Source organism: Mesoplodon bidens (genome assembly GCF_964165515.1).
Source record: "Mesoplodon bidens genome assembly, chromosome: 5".
In the NCBI taxonomy this organism is placed as follows: Eukaryota; Metazoa; Chordata; class Mammalia; order Artiodactyla; family Ziphiidae; genus Mesoplodon; species Mesoplodon bidens.
The window spans coordinates 75,359,019-75,375,960 of NC_138161.1; the positions used below are offsets into that span (position 1 = coordinate 75,359,019).

General features: G+C 39.0%; 1 protein-coding gene across 1 annotated transcript in view; it reads left to right on the top strand.

Moving 5' to 3' along the window:
- The window catches only part of LEKR1 (leucine, glutamate and lysine rich 1), a 269,112-nt gene that overhangs the window by 221,708 nt on the left and 30,462 nt on the right, over window positions 1–16,942 (top strand). The window contains exon 11 of the mRNA XM_081235005.1: window positions 7,320–7,413. Coding sequence (XP_081091131.1) covers window positions 7,320–7,413 — 94 coding nt within the window. The remainder of the gene's footprint in view (window positions 1–7,319; window positions 7,414–16,942) is intronic.

A 16,942-nucleotide genomic window follows, 5' to 3' on the forward strand; every position in this document is an offset into this window, starting at 1 on the left:
ACACACACAAAAGAATATACTGTATGATATATAGAGAAGTTTTATAGAATTCTGAAAGTGCAAACTAATGTATAATGACAGAAAGCAAACTCTTGATTGCTGGGGGCAAGAGGGCAGGAGTGCGGGATTAAAAAAGGGCATAGGGAAACCTTGGGAGATGATGGATATATCATTATTTTGATTGCAGTGATGGTTTCACACACATATGTTTATGCATATGTCAAAACTCATCCAAGTGTATACTTTAAACATGTAGTTTACTGTTTTCAATTATATCTCAGTAAATCTTTTTTTTTTTAATTCTCTTGGAACGATTTCTCCTCCAAATCTTTTGTGGATAGGAAAGAAGTTGAGAAAACTGTCTCTCAACAGGGCAGAATTTCTAACCCCCTCTTCTGATGTGGCAAGGCTGTATGATGAAAAAAAAAATTACATCTCAGAGAGGAAAGCCAGGAGCTACGGAGAAAAATTGATTGAGAAATCACTCCCAAGTGAAAGAACCACAGTCTAAGCAAGGAATGTTCTCTACCTCCAGGATAGAAATCCTCACAGTCGTTTGCAGTAGGATTTCAGAGTTGCGATGGACTCCACCTGGTGCCAGGTGACTTACTGTGCACCTCCCGGTGAGAGGACTATACTATCCACACCTGATTCACATCAGACTTGGCCATTTGATTTGTTCTTGCCATTGAAATGGGAGAGGAGTGACATGCATTGATTCTGAGCAGAAACTTTAACAGATCCTGTTTTCACAATTTTTCTTTTCTATCACAAAAGCAGCATTCCCAGGTAAGAATTGCTCCTTGGACTATATCCTGGAACAAAACATGCAGAGCAAAGCAGCAGATTACATATATCGTGAGCAAAAAATAAACTGACCTTGTTAGCCTCTGGGATTACAGACATGTTGAGTTTTGGATGACTCTGAAATATAAAAGTAGAGCAGTCAGGTGAGAGTTGGAAACATGAGTCAGATACTCAGAGAACAGATGTGAGCTGGAGATAAAATCTGGGAGTTGTCAGCAACTATTGCATTTTAACCATAGGCATGGATATGATCACTTAGAGAAAGAGTAGAGGGAGAGAAAAAAGAGGCCTCAGAACAAAGTGCTAAGGAACACCAAACATGTAATTGACGGCAAAGATGAGTCTGCAGAGGAGACAGGAATAGCCAAATATTTGGAAGAAAGCCAGAATTGAGGTGGTTTTTTGTTTTGTTTTTTTTAATGTATTTATTTATTTATTTTTGGCTGCTTTAGGTCTTCGTTGCTGCGCACAGGCTTTCTCTATTTGAGGCGAGTGGGGGCTACTCTTTGCGGCAGTGCGTGGGCCTCTCATTGCCGTGGCCTCTCATGCTGCCGAGCATGGGCTCTAGGCGCGTAGGCTTCAGTAGTTGAGGCATGCGGGCTCAGCAGTTGTGGCTCACGAGCTTAGTTGCTCCGCGGCATGTGGGATCTTCCTGGGCCAGGGATCGAACCCGTATCCCCTGCATTGGCAGGCTGACTCCCAACCACTGCACCACCAGGAAAGCCCAGAATTGAGGTTTTAATGTAATCCCACTTTTACTGTCCTCATTCTTTGTTCCTTCTGCTTCACTTCCTTTCTCCAGCCTAGAGACTGCTGAGCAAGCATCAGAACCTGCTAGGTCCGCCTCACATTTTAAAAGATAAATCGTCCTTTTACAACATTGCTGGCTTTTGAGCACCATTTGGACAGGGACCCTGCCCTCATTCACCTCTGTCTCTCCAGGTACTGCCTTGTCCATAGTGTGCATAGTGGGCAGTAAACCCCACCCTGCTGCTCACTTGCCATTTCCCTCTCCTTGGTCTTTCCCTTTAATTCTCTTTTCTCTAGATACCCATTCTACTCTATGCTCAGGCTTTATCATTAATTGTTTTTATAAATACTGAGTAGTTACATAAAAGGTTTAGATAGGTATAAAATATGAAGAACTACAATACAATGAACGCTCAATTTAGGAAAAGGAGCCTTACCATTAGCGTTGAAGTCCCTTGGTGCTTCTCCTTATTCCACCACATGGCATCCTTGCTCAGAGGTAACCACCAACCTGCATTTTGTGGTTCTCAGCAAGCTAGGAAGAGGTGGGAACTTCCTCAAACTGATAAAGAGCATCCACAAAAACCTACAGAAAACACCTGTTATTCCTTTGCTTCACTCTATAATTTTACCATGTATGTTTGTATTCCTAAAAAAAAAATTAGATTTTATCTTCATGGAAATAAAATTATACTATATATATTAGTCAGTGATTTATTATTTGTGCTCAAGATTATGTCCGGGATTTTTTTCCATGATGTTACATGTAGCTGAAAATCATTCATTTCTTCATCTATATTATATTCTGAAGTATACCACAATTTATTTATCTTTTCTGCTTAGCTATATTTCATAAATTTTGATGTGTAGAAATTTCATTATTGTTCAATTCTAAGTATTTTGAAGTATCAGTTATGATTTTTCATTTGACCCAAGAGTTATTCAGAAATACATTTTTTAAAAGTTCCAAATACATGGAGATATTTATCTTTTGTTACTGACGTTTCTTTGTTTTCAGAGAATATGGAATATAACAGTGCTGTTCAGTAGACGTATAATGTGAGCCACATATGTCACTTAAAAAAATTTAATTGCCATATTAGAAGAGTAAAAATAAACAGGTAAAAGTTATCTTAATTAATATATTTTACTTAACCCAATATGTAGGGTTAGGGTTAGGGTTAGGGTTTGGTTTTATCAAGCCTGTTTCTCTTAACTCATGAGTTTAGTTTATTTGCCATTATTATGATTGTTACTTTAAGTTTTCTATCAATATTTCTCCCTCTTTTTCTACACTCTTTTCTCCTTTTGGGCCTTGGGCAGGGGCAATATTGTTGGAGTTTCTTTTATTTTCTTAGTGCATCTTCTTCTAATGGCATATTCTATTCTTTTAGTGGTTACTTCTGAGATTTTACCATGCATGCTTAATGAAGTCTAAAATTAATATCTCAGACTTCTCTTGAATAATGCAAACTTCTCTTGAATATCTCAGACTTCTCTTGAATAACACTGGAGCCCTGATAGTTGCCATCCTGCCATCCTATACTCTACGTTTTTGTCTAGTGTTCTAGTTTTATCCTTTTGTTAGCCCCACTGATTACACACAGTCAAAACTAATATTTTATACAGATGATATTTATTTACAAGTACTTACATACAGGGCTGGCTACATAATTTTCAGGCCCAGTGTAAAATGAAAACATGGAGCCCCTTCAAAAAAAGAAAGAAGCTTTTTCCTTTCCTTCACCATCTTTCTCTCAACTTGTCAGGGTCTTTTTTTGTTTGTTTGCTATTGAATCTTGTGCTCCCTTGGGCATGGAGAAATCGTAGCATGGATGCAGGCTCTCACAGGCACCCAAGGCCCTGTCCCAGACTCAGCCAAAAGGACACAAATGGCAGACCCAACATTCCTCATGCCTGTGCCCACTGAAGCAGAGGATGACAGCAGATGCTGGGCAAGGGTCAGGGAGCAAAGGTTTGAGAAACATCCTGGGGAGACAGGGAGGTGGCAAGAGGTAGGACTCTCTGTGAGCTGAGGCTCCAAGGCCCCAGCATGTGCTTGACTGTCCCATTAGACCTCACTTACAAAACACAGACCCAGAGATAAAGTTATTAAGAATTTCTCAGTGGTGACCACAGAGCATTAAATCTGAAACCCAGGGCCCCCTTCAGAACATGGGCCCCGTACAGCTGTCTTGATCACATGCCCAAGAAGCCCTCCCTGCCTGTGTGTTTGCCAGTTCCTTTGCTCACCATTTTTTCTTGATCGTCTGACCTTCCTTCTGAGATCATAATCCTTCCTGCAAAACATATTTTTTAGAAGTCGTTTAGCTGGCAGTAAACACTCAGATTTTATTTTTCTGAGCATATTTTATTTCGGCCTCTTTCTGAAAGATAGTTTTGCTGGGTACCCAACTTCAGATGGATGGTTATTTTCTCATGGGATTTTAAATATATTATTTTGCTGTCTTTGGCCTTCCTTGTTTCTATTGGAGAATAAGCTTTCAATATGTTTCAGTTCCTTTGAAGACAGTATGTTTTATTTCCTCTCCAGCATCTTTTAAAATCTCTTTTTATTCCAATATTCTTCATTTTCACTACCAGGTGCCAGATATTAGATTTATTTTGATTTATCTTGCTTGGAATCCTTTGGGCTTCCTAGATTTATGGGTTGGTATTTTTCATCAATCTGTAATGTCCTTCCTCTGCCTTTCTCTCTCATTTGCTTCTGAAATGGTAAATAGAGAAATATTAGATCTTTTCACTCTGTCCTCCATATATCAACCTCTTTTATATTTTACATATTTTTGACATCATGTACTGCACCCTGTATAATTTCTTTGAATCTCCCTTTCAGTTTATTACTTCATTTTTAGCTGTGAATAATCTGCTATAGGACCATCTACTGAGTTTTTCATCTCACTTATTATATGCTTCATTTCTACAAGTTTGAGGGTTCATTTCAGATTTCATTAGTCATTTAAATTAATCTTTTATTTCTTCCAACATATTGTACATCCTTATTTATATTCAATATCTGAAAATACTTTAGAATTTGTGGCTTTGATTATGCTATCATTTGTGTGTGCTCATTCTTCCTCTTACTAGCTTTAAAAAAATAATAATTTTGTGATTCTTAAAATTATGGTCTCATAGGTCTTGAATTTTTATCTGTAGGAATTCTCTGAGTTTCAAGCTGAAGATAGGTTTCTCCCAAACATACTGGTGTTTTTCCTACCAGGCATCTGGAGGCAAGGTTATCCTAACACCATTGTAAGGTATCTCCTCAATATGAAGCTTTTTGGATCACTCAGGTAGTATGAATTCAGGATACAAACCTGCACTGGGATTGGCTTGTGTTTACAAATTCTTGTGGGAGATTTGTATTTTCCCCTCTACCTAGCACCAAACTTCAAAGCCGGAAATTTCTTTTTTGTTCCTTGAGAGGGGATGTTATTTGTATTTTACACATATTGGGTGTGAATTTCATATTCTTACATACAGTATGACAAAAATGCATACTGCATGTGTCACTCTTTGAGATGCAGTTTTATGCAGGTGAGTGTCCTCTCAAGCTCTTCCTTTCTCTCCTGACTCCAGTGCCCTTCATGGCTGTGAAATTTAATGCTCAAGTACATCAGATTTGGAAAGTACCTTCAAGGTGAGAATTGGCTTCAATGCTCTACATATTGTTGGGGTTCTTCCTTTTACTTCATTTTCTTAAACCATTAGTTTGGAATAATTTTGTATTTAAAGAAAAGTTACAGAGACAGTACAGAGAATTTGTTTCCCTCTGCTCCATTTTTCATAACCATGGCACATATGTAAAAACTAAGAAATTAATATGGGTATAATACAATTAACTAACTATAGACTTTATTCAAATTTCACTAGTTTTCCACTGATAACCTTTTTCTGTCCTTTCTCTTGATTTGTGTTTCCTGCATCTTCCTAACTTTTTGTCCAGATCACTGATGAATTTTAAGATTTTTTTTATAAGTGAAAAAAAAACTTTACTTATTTTCAGTAGGAAAGTTGTCAAAGTACCTAGTCTGACACAGTTCTGAAAAAAAAGTCTGGGGAGTTTTGTTCTTTTCAATCATTTTCCCTCAAATAATATTCATAATCCTGGTTACCAAGTTGATGTATCTTTATGTTCGTGTCCTTAAAATTTTCTAGCCTAGAAATGTTGGCACTATTTTTATTAAAAAATGTTTAATAATACTGTAAGAGTGAGATGAGAATAGAGATCAAGATAGATTGACAGTCTATTACAATACTCTTGGTGGGAAATAAAGTCAAGAACCTTAACTCTTAGTAGTCGGAAAGGAAGGGAAGAAATAGTTTGAGGTGCACCAAGGAGCAGAATACATAGAACTTGTTACTGAATGGATGTGGTAGAACAAGAAGAAGGAAAAGTCAGAGATGACTCAGGGATTTCAAGCTAAAGATTGTGACTGTTGAAGGTTTCAGAAGTCAAAAGGAAAGGCAAGACCGTTGGAGATGATGATGAATTTGTTTTTTGATGTGTGGAATCTTTGGTGTTGATGGCTCATCAGGGTGGAGATGTCTAACAGGCAGTTATAAATGAAAGTCACAAGTTTGAGAAAAAGGGTCAGAACTAAAGGGAAGGGGTGATGATGGAAAACAAAGGGATTAGAAAGAGGAATAAGCAATGGAAAAGAATCACCTACACAGAAAATAAGAAGGGTTATGATGATTATAGAAGGGGGTGGAGGGACTCCCTGATCAACAGGCATACTTTTGCCACCACTTGTGATATTTAAAGTGTTAACTTCAGGGCCCCTGGAGAAATGTTCTCATGAATCTCCCACACTTACTTCCACCCAAAGGGTCACAAACTTAGCTTTAAGACCCAATTATGTGGGGACTTCTCTGGTGGCACAGTGGTTAAGAATCCACCTGCCAATGCAGGGGACATGGGAAGATCCCACATGCTGCGAAGCAACTAATCTCATGTGCCACAACTACTGAGCCTGCATGCCACAACTACTGAAGCCTGCGCACCTAGAGCCGGTGCTCCACAACCGCAATGAGAAGCCCGCGCACCACAATGAAGAGTAGCCCCCACTAGCCACAACTAGAGAAAGCTCGTGTGCAGCAGCGAAGACCCAACACAGCCATAAATAAATAAATAAATAAATTTATTTTTAAAAGATCCAATTACGTGGATTAAAATAATAAAATGTTCTTTGTGTTTTCTCTCCTATTTTCTAGTATGTTTTGTACTATACCACATCTCAGATATTACCCTCTACTTAATTCAGTCTGTTCCTATTAGCGCTTGAGATAAATAAAAGAAAAATAAATCTAGCAGGAACCACAAACGTGCTGATTTTGTGTCATATCCCAACACATTTTCCTTTTTTAAAGAAACAAAATATCACCTAGTGTTAGAATTTAGTCATAAACTTTAGAACCACAATGTATAGTATTTTATTATATTTGTAACTACACATATGTTGTTACTATTTCATGCAAAAATAAAAATATTACTTATTAAGCAAAAATTAAACCTGAGAAAATACTTACCTTGTTGCCAGTGTTTTTAAATTGCTGTTAACAACAGTTAAAATAGTATGTAGTAGCAGTACACACACACATATATGTATATATATATATATTTCTAAAGAGAAGAATAAACAGACTGAGTTGTGAAATAATCCCTGAGCCACAAACTGTAATTTAAGAAGGGTGTTAAGGGTGTGTCTTGACTCATTTGTTGTGTTTATGGTTTTCAGGGAATTGATGCTGATTTCACATCAGAAAAGCATGGAGCAGTTGCAGGAAACCCTTAGACAGAAGATGCTGAACGGTGATAACTGGAGGGAGAAGGTAACAATAATGTGGCTTTCAGCAGCATGTGTCTTATTTGTTTTTTAAAAATTCTGTCCATTTGCCAGACTACTTCAGATAGGTTTCTTTGCTTCTATGCACACCTTTGATTCTCTCTGGAATTTCCTAGAACAAACGTGCTTACAATATACGTTTTTTATAAAATATTAGACAAGTAGGAAGTTAAAACATAAGAATAGAATTTGAAATCTTATAAGATTAAGATAGCTGTTAGTTCTTATGTAAAAGCATAATTTTTACTTTTAAATATTTACCCTTTTTCCCATAAAATGACAGAATCTGCATTTGACTACATCCTTAAAAGCAGGGGAATATTAATTCATTCTTATGATTTCTCTGCTTTTAAGAAGTTAATACAAGAGAATGAACAATGACTTAAAGTTATTCAGTTATAAACTTTTGGCAAATAAAATGAACAAGTGTTTAGCTCACTATTTACAAAGAAGATGTTTGCTTTTAGAGTATGAAAAAATTGCATTGACTTTTGTCTTTGGATTTTTCTATATTTTTCAAACTTTCAACAATGAGTATGTATTGCTTTCATAATTTTAAAGAATACAAATCATACTTTAAAAATTGTTAGCCCCTGCCTTCTCAGGCCTTGCACAGCTCTAGTCATTGAGGCTATAGACATCATCTCCCTGTCATAAACTTCTCACTTTTTGATTGATCCCTTGGCTTTATCATGCATACTGTGCTGAAACCTTCCAAGCTGTTTCTTTTCCCCCACCAGTACCTAATCCTAGCTCTAGCCTTCTGTCTTGGTTTTCTGATTATGTCTTACATGTGCATCTAGAACTAGAGCTGGCTACTGAAATTCAGATTGTTTGACTGAAGTCCCAACAACCTATTTGGTTATCATCAGATGCTTCTCCTTGGTGACTAGACCTTATAACTTGTAACCTCAAGCAACAATTGGTGGCCACCCTCAAACTAATGTCTCCACCTGGAATTCCCCACTTTTCCATCCACAGATGAAATCCTTTAGGTATTGTTGCTGGCTCAGCTTAATTCTAAATTTGTCACTTTCATTTCCAGTCTTCACACAGTTGGCCATACTCAACCAGTCTGGCCCTCTATAATTCAATCCCCCTTCCCTTATCCTTTGGGGACAGCACATTCAGGCTATAACAAAAATGATCTCTATAGCAAATGATCTCCATAGTTCCATATGGGCAACAATTAAAATTTGAGAATATGGACTAAAGTTGCTCTAAGTGTCTCATTCTTTTGTTTTATTTTATAGCATAGGCTTCTTTTTATTATAGATCTTTATTGCAGTATAATTGCTTCACAATACTGTGTTAGTCTCTGTCATACAACAAAGTGAATCAGCCACATGCACACATACATCCCCACACCCCCTCCCCCCTAAGCCTCCCTCCCCCTCTCCACATCCCACCTCACTAGGTCATCACAAAGCACCAAGCTGATCTCCCTGTGCTATGCTGCTGCTTCCCGCTAGCTAATTATTTTACATTCGGTAGTGTATATATGTCAATGCTACTCTCACTACACCCCAGCTTCCCCCTCCCTCCCTCCCACCCATATCCTCAAGTCCACTCTCTCTGTCTACGTCCTTATTCCTGCCCTGCCACTAGGTTCATCAGTACCATTTTTTTTTTTTTTTGCGGTACGTGGGCCTCTCACTGTTGTGGCCTCTCCCGTTGCGGAGCACAGGCTCTGGACGCACAGGCTCAGTGGCCATGGCTCACGGGCCCAGCCGCTCCGTGGCTATGTGGGATCTTCCCGGACCAGGGCACGAACCCGCGTCCCCTGCATCAGCAGGCGGACTCCCAAGCACTGTGCCACCAGGGAAGCCCTTTTTTTTTTTTTTTTTTTTTTTAGATTCCATATATATGCGTTAGCATATGGTATTTGTTTTTCTCTTTCTGACTTAGTTCCATGTCTTGGCTACTGTAAATAGAACTGCAATGAACATTGTGGTACATGTCTCTTTTTGAATTATGGTTTTCTCAGGGTATATGCCCAGCAGTGGGATTGCTGGGTCATATGATAATTCTATTTTTAGTTTTTTAAGGAACCTCCATACTGTTCTCCATAGTGGTTGTATCAATTTACATTCCCACCAACAGTGCAGGAAGGTTCCTTTTTCAACACACCCTTTTTTCTAGATTTTTTGATAATGGCCATTCTGACCGGTGTGAGGTGATACCTCATTGCAGTTTTGACTTGCATTTCTCTAATAATTAGTGATGTTGAGCACCTTTTCTTGTGCCTCTTGGCCATCTGTATGTCTTCCTTGGAGAAATGTCTATTTAGGTCTTCCGCCCACTTTTGGATTGGGTTGTTTGGTTTTTGATATTGAGCTCCATGAGCTGTTCGTATATTTTGGAGATTAATCCTTTGTCTGTTGTTTCATTCGCAAATATTTTCTCCCATTCTGAGGGTTCTCTTTTCATCTTGCTTATGGTTTCCTTTGCTGTGCAAAAGCTTTTAAGTTTAATTAGTTCCCATTTGTTTATTTTTGTTTTTATTCCCATTACTCTAGGAGGTGGGTCAAAAAAGATCTTGCTGTGGTTTATGTCAAAGAGTGTTTTTCCTATATTTTCCTCTAAGTGTTTTATAGTGTATGGTCTTACATTTAGGTCTTTAATCCATTTGGGGTTTACTTTTGTATATGGTGTTAGGTGGTGTTCTAATTTCATTCTTTTACATGTAGCTGTCCAGCTTTCCCAGCACCACTTATTGAAGAGGCTGTCTTTTCTCCAATTGTATGTTCTTGCCTCCTTTGTCATAAATTAGGTGACCGTATGTGTATGTGTTTATCTCAGGGCATTCTATCTTGTACCATTGATCTATATTTCAGTTTTTGTGCCAGTACCATACTGTGTTGATTACTGTAGCTTTGTAGTATAGCTTGAAGTCAGATAGCCTGATTCCTCCAGCTCTGTTTTTCTTTCTCAAGATTGCTTTGGCTCTTCGGGGTCTTTTGTGTTTCCACACGAATTGTAAACTTTTTGTTCTAATTCTGTGAAGAATGCCATTATTAGTTTGATAGGGATTGCATTGAATCTGTAGATTGCTTTGGGTAGTATAGTCATTTCACAATATTGATTCTTCCAATCCAAGAACATGGTATATTTCTCCATCTGTTTATGTCATCTTTGATTTCTTTCATCAGTGTTTTATAGTTTTCTGATTACAAGTCTTTTGCCTCCTTAGGTAGGTTTATTCCTAGGTAATTTGTTCTTTTTGTTGCAGTGGTAAATGGGATTGTTTCCTTAATTTCTCTTTCTGATTTTTCCTTGTTAGTGTATAGGAGCGCCACAGATTTCTGTGCATTAATTTTGTATCCTGCAACCTTACCAAATTCATTGATTAGTTCTAGTAGCTTTCCAGTGACATCTTTAGGATTCTCTATGTATTGTATCATATCATCTGCAAATAGTGACAGTTTTACTTCTTCTTTTCCAATTTGGATTCCTTTTATTTCTTTTTCTTCTCTGATTGCCATAGCTAGGACTTCCAAAACTATGTTGAATAACAGTGGCAAGAGTGCACATCCTTGTCTTGTTCCTGATCTTAGTGGAAATGCTTTCAGTTTTTCACCATTGAGAATGACATTTGCTGTGGGTTTGTCATAACATGGCCTCTATTATGTTGAGGTAGCTTCTCTCTATGCCCATTTTCTGGAGAGTTTTTATCATGAATCAGTGTTGAATTTTGTCAAAAGCTTTTTCTCCATCTATTGAGATGATCATATGTTTTTTTATTCCTAAATTTGTTAATATGGTGTATCACATTGATTGATTTGCGTATATTGAAGAAGCCTTGCATCCCTGGGATAAATCCCACTTGATCATGGTGTATGATCCTTTTAATATGTTGTTGGATTCTGTTTGCTAGTGTTTTGTTCAGGATTTTTGCACCTATGTTCATCAGTGATATTGGTCTATAATTTTCTTTTTTGTGTGATATCTTTGTGTGCTTTTGGTATCAGGGGATGGTGGCCTCATAGAATGAGTTTGGGAGTGTTCCTTCCTCTGCAAATTTTTGGAAGAGTTTGAGAAGGATGGGTGTTAGCTCTTCTCTAAATGTTTGATAGAATTCACCTATGAAGCCGTCTGGTCCTGGACTTCTGTTTGTTGGAAGATTTTTAATTACAGTTTCAATTTCATTACTTGAGATAGGTCTCTTTATATTTTCTAATTCTTCCTGGTCCGGTCTTGGAAAATTGTACCTTTCCAAGAATTTGTCCATTTCTTCAAGGTTGTCCATTTTATTGGCACATAGTTGTTTGTAGTAGTCTCTTACGATCCTTTGTATTTCTATGATCTCAGTTGTCATTTCTCCTTTTTCATTTCTAATTTTATTGATTTGTATCCTCTCCCTTTTTTTCTTGATGAGTCTGGCTAAGGCTCTCTCAGTTTTGTTTATCTTCTCAAGGAGCCAGCTTTTAGTTTTATTGATCTTTGCTATTGTTTTCTTCATTTCTATTTCATTTATTTCTACTCTGTTCTTTATGATTTCTTTCCTTCTACTGACTTTGGATTTTGTTTGTTCTTCTTTCTCTAGTTGCTTTTGGTGTAGGGTTAGATTGTTTATTTGAGATTTTTCTTGCGCCTTGAGGTGAGATTGAATTTCTATAAACTTCCCTCTTAGAACTGCTTTTGCTGGGTCCATAGGTTTTGGGTTGTTGTGTTTTTGTTGTCATTTGTTTCTATGTATTTTTTAATTTCTTCTTTGATTTCTCCAGTGATTTCTTAGTTATTTAGTAGCTCACTGTTTAGCCTCCATGTATTTGTGGTTTTTACAGTTTTTTTCCTGTAATTGATTTCCAATCCCATAATGTTGTGGTCAGAAAAGATGCTTGGTACAAATGTCAATTTTGTTAAATTTTCTGAAGCTTGATTTGTGACCCAGGATGTGATCTTTCCTGGAGAGTGTTCTGTGTGCACTTGAGAAGAAAGTGTATTCTTCCACTTTCAGGTGGAATGTTCTATAGATGTCAATTAAATCTATCTGGTCTATTGTGTCATTTAAAGCTTGCGTTTCCTTATTTATTTTCTGTTTGAATGATCTGTCCATTGGTGTAAGTGGGATGTTAACGTCCCCTACTATTATTGTGTTACCGTCAATTTCTCCTTTTATGGTTGTTAGCATTTGCCTTATGTATTGAGGTGCTCCTATGTTGGGTGCATATATATTTATAATTGTTATATCTTCTTCTTGGATTGATCCCTTGATCATTATGTAGTGTCCTTCCTTTTCTCTTGTAACAGTCTTTAGTTTAAAGTCTATTTTATCTGATACGAGAATTGCTACTCCAGCTTTCTTTTGATTTCCATTTGCATGGAATATCTTTTTTCATCCCTTCACTTTCAGTCTGTATGTGTCCCTAGGTCTGAAGTGGGTTTCTTTTAGACAGCATATATATGGGTGCTGTTTCTGTATCCATTCAGCCAGTCTGTGTCTTTTGGTTGGGGCATTTACTCCATTTACATTCAAAGTTATTGTCGATATGTATGTTCCTATTACCATTTTCTTAATTGTTTGGGGTTTGTTTTTGTGGGTCTTTTTCTTCTCTTGGGTTTCCCGCCTAGAGAAGTTTCTTTAGCCTTTGTTGTAAAGCTGATTTGGTGGTCCTGAATTCTCTTAGCATTTGCCTGTCTGTAAAGCTTTTGATTTCTGCATCAAATCTGAATGAGATCTTTGCTGGGTATGGTTGTAGGTTTCTCTCTTTCATCACTTTAAATATATCCTGCCACTCTTTTGTGGCCTGCAGTTTCTCCTGAAAAATCAGCTGATAACCTTATGGGGATTCCTTTGTATGTTATTTTTTTGCTTTTCCCTTGCTGCTTTTAATTTTTTTTCTTTGAATTTAATTTTTGTTAGTTTGATTAATATGTGTCTTGGTGTGTTTCTCCTAGGATTTATCCTGTATGGGACTCTCTATGCTTCCTGACTTGGGTGACTCTTTCCTTTCCCATGTTAGGGAAGTTTTGCTCTATAATCTCTTCTTATGTTTTCTCAGACCTTTTTTTTTTCTATTCTTCTTGTGGGACCCCTATAATTTGAATGTTGGTACATATAGTGTTGTCCCAGATGTCTCTGAGATTGTCTTCAATTCTTATCTTTTTTTTCTTTATTCTGCTCCTCGGCAGTTGTTTCTACCATTTTGTCTCCCAGCACAAGTATTCGTTCTTCTGCCTCAGTTAGTCTGTTATTGATTCCTTCTGGTGTATTTTTCATTTCAGTTATTTTGTTGTTCATCTTTCTTTGTTTGTTCTTTAGTTCTTCTAGATCTTTGTTAAATATTTCTTGTATTTTCTCAGTCTGTGCCTCCATTCTATTTCTGAGATTCTGGATCATCTTTACTATCATTACTCTGAATTCTTTTTCAGGTAGATTGCCTATTTCCTCTTCATTTATTTGATCTTGTAGGTTTTTACCTTGCTCCTTCTTCTGTGACATATTTTTTTTGCTGTCTCACTTTTTTTTCTTTTTTTTAGTGAATGGGATTGTGTTTCTGTCTTACTGGTTGTCTGGCCTGTGGCTTCCAACACTGCAGTTTCTAGGCTGTTGGGTAAAGCTGGGTCTTGGTGCTGTGATGAGGACCTCTGGAAGATCTTACTCTGATGGATATTCCTTGGGGTCTGAGGTTCTCTTTTAGTCCAGTAGTTCAGACTCGGGGTTCCCACCACAGGAGCTCAGGCCTGACTCCTGGCTCGTGAACCATGATCCCGCAAGCCATGCAGGGCAGCAAAAAAAAAAAAAAAAAAAAAGGAGAACAATAACAAAGTAAAAACTAAAATTAGAATAGGAAACTAACAGTTATGTTAGAAAAAAATAAAAATAAAACTATAGATGAAACAACAACTGGAAGGTAAAACAGAACCACAATAGTAAAAAAGAGGAGGAGGAAAAAAAAAGTGGAAAAGGCCTTGGCTATGGAGGGCGGGGCCTGAGCAGGGGTGAAGTTTGGGCAGTGGGTGGGCCCTATGCTTAGGACCCAAAGGGCTGTAAAAGGTGGTGGGGGGGTGGGGGGGTGGGGGGGTGGGGGGGTGGGGGGGTTGTGGGAGGGGGGGCTTAGGCTCAACAGAACAGAAGGGGCCCAGGCATGCCTCCTGCCTCTGGTCTCAGAGGGTGGGGGGCCCCATCTGGGAGCTCAGCAGGCTTCCTGGGCTCCAGTGGGTGGTGCAAATGCACTCTGCTCCTCTACTGCTCCTCCAGTCTGGAGGTCCCCTCCCACCTACCTCTCCTGATCTCCCCACCCTCCTTCCTATGCCCCCAGGACCCATGTGGCCTGGAGGGGGCTTTGGAAGGCGTGGGACCAGCCTGGGAGCTCAGCAGGCTCCCAGTGCCTGAGTGAACAGGGCAAACGTCCTCTGCTCATTTCCTGATCCTCTGGTCCAGGGGGGCCCCTCTCGACCACCTCTCCTGTTCTCTCCTGGCCTCCCTCCTATGCTCCCAGGACCAACCTGGCCCGGAAGGGGCCACTGAGCATGTAGGACCCAGCCTGAGAGCCAGGCAGACTTCCTCAGCTGATTGGGTAGGGGAAATGCTGGGCCCGCTCCCCCTCTGATCTGAGCCCCTGAGGGTCCCCCAGGCGTGGGAACCCCTCCGCCTCCTGCCTCTCAGTCACCCCTCAGGGGCAGCGGTCCTGTCCAGGCTCCACTTCTCCCCACTCAGTCTCCCCACATCCTTCTGGTGCTCTTGGGGGTTCTTCCCAACTCCCTGGGCATCAGGGTCCCCCACCAGCATCTGGCAGGCACCCTAGTTGTGGGGAGACGCAAACTCTGCATCTTCCCACACTGCCATCTTGACTCGGAACCTCCAGCATAGGCTTTTTCTTCTCCTTCTTCTCTAAAGCCCACACTTCTTTAATTCCTTCCATTTTTTTTTAGCCTCGGTGTAGTCAGTTGGTTAGTCTATCCTTATTCACTTCCCCTACCCTTACCAATCCATGTTTAAAAATATGAAAAGATGATCCACCTATCTAGCAATCAAAAAAATTCAAATTAAAGCAAGGAGAGATTATTTTTTACTGCTTCAACTTTGTCTTGTGGTGAAGGTCTAGTGAGATAGTCTTTCATTCTTACTCTTTAAGGGACTGGAAATTACACAACCTTTTGGAGGGCAGCTTGGCAATATGTATAAAGAGATATTATAAACATCCCATCTTTTGAGTGAGAAATTTCACTGATGGGTACTTCCCTGGTGGTCCAGTGGTAAAGAATCCACCTTACAATGCAGGGGGATGCAGGTTCGATCCCTGGTCAGGGAACTAAGATCCCACATGCTGTGGGGCAACTAAGCCCACATGCCATAACTACTGAGCTCACATGCCTCAAGTAGAACTCACTTGCCACAAACTACAGAGCCCACACGCTCTGGAGCCTATGCACCACAATTAGAGAAGAGAAAACCTTCATGCCACAACTAGAGAGAAGTCTGCACACCACAATGAAGATCCCGCATGCCTCAAAAAACATTCTGCGTGGGGCTTCCCTGGTGGTGCAGTGGTTGAGAGTCTGCCTGCCGATGCAGGGGACATGGGTTTGTGCCCCAGTCCAGGAAGATCCCACATGCCGCGGAGCGGCTGCTCCCGTGAGCCATGGCTGCTGAGCCTGTGCGTCCGGAGCCACAATGGGAGAGGCCACAGCAGTAAGAGGCCCACGTACCGCAAAAGGGGGGAAAAAAAAAAGATCCTGCATGCCGCAACTAAGACCCAACACAGCCAAAAAGAAATTAAATAAATAAATAAATAAATCTTTGAAAAAATAAAAGAAATTTCACTGATGGAATTAGTGAAATGCTGTAGGAGATTCACACATCATTCCTTTCCCTCAAACTCCTGAGCTCCTCTTAGATTGACAAAATGAATTTTCCTGCCTTTGCTTATGTAGAAGTTCCTCATCTCTTTGGTCACACCCCACCAATGACCTTCAAATATAATCCACTGGAAAAGAAGTCTCTGCATTCATGATCCACTTGAGTACTGCTGCTTACTGTGCCCTATCCCTGAGGTGCTAACACAGCATGCAAACCAAGTTAGTGTTAGCATCTGACCATATGAAACTATATGTTCTTGCTTTATGCTAAGTTAATTTGTTGATGACAATAAACATATGTGAGATTCTCTAAGTTCTTATTAAAACCATGATAACTTTCTAATAAATTAATTATATCATAGATGTATTTTGGCCTGTGTAATTTTCTTTAATATAAATGGACATTTCATTCTTTTGAGAGGACATGACTTTTTGTTAATAAATCTATAATTTAGCTTAGCAATAAATCAGGATCCAGACCAGTAAAGCCAATGAATGATAATTACGCTTGGCTGTATTAGTTATTGAGACTATGAATTAAAAGTTCCCTGAAAGTCCTCTCAGGAGAAAGGAGAATCACTAATATGACATTGTCATCTCTTTCTTGGGTCATTGTGCCTTTGCATAGGAATGAAATATTCCCTTTACAAATGTATAATACACATATTAGAATAAACTTCATAACTTAAATGCTTTTAACAGTCAAAAAA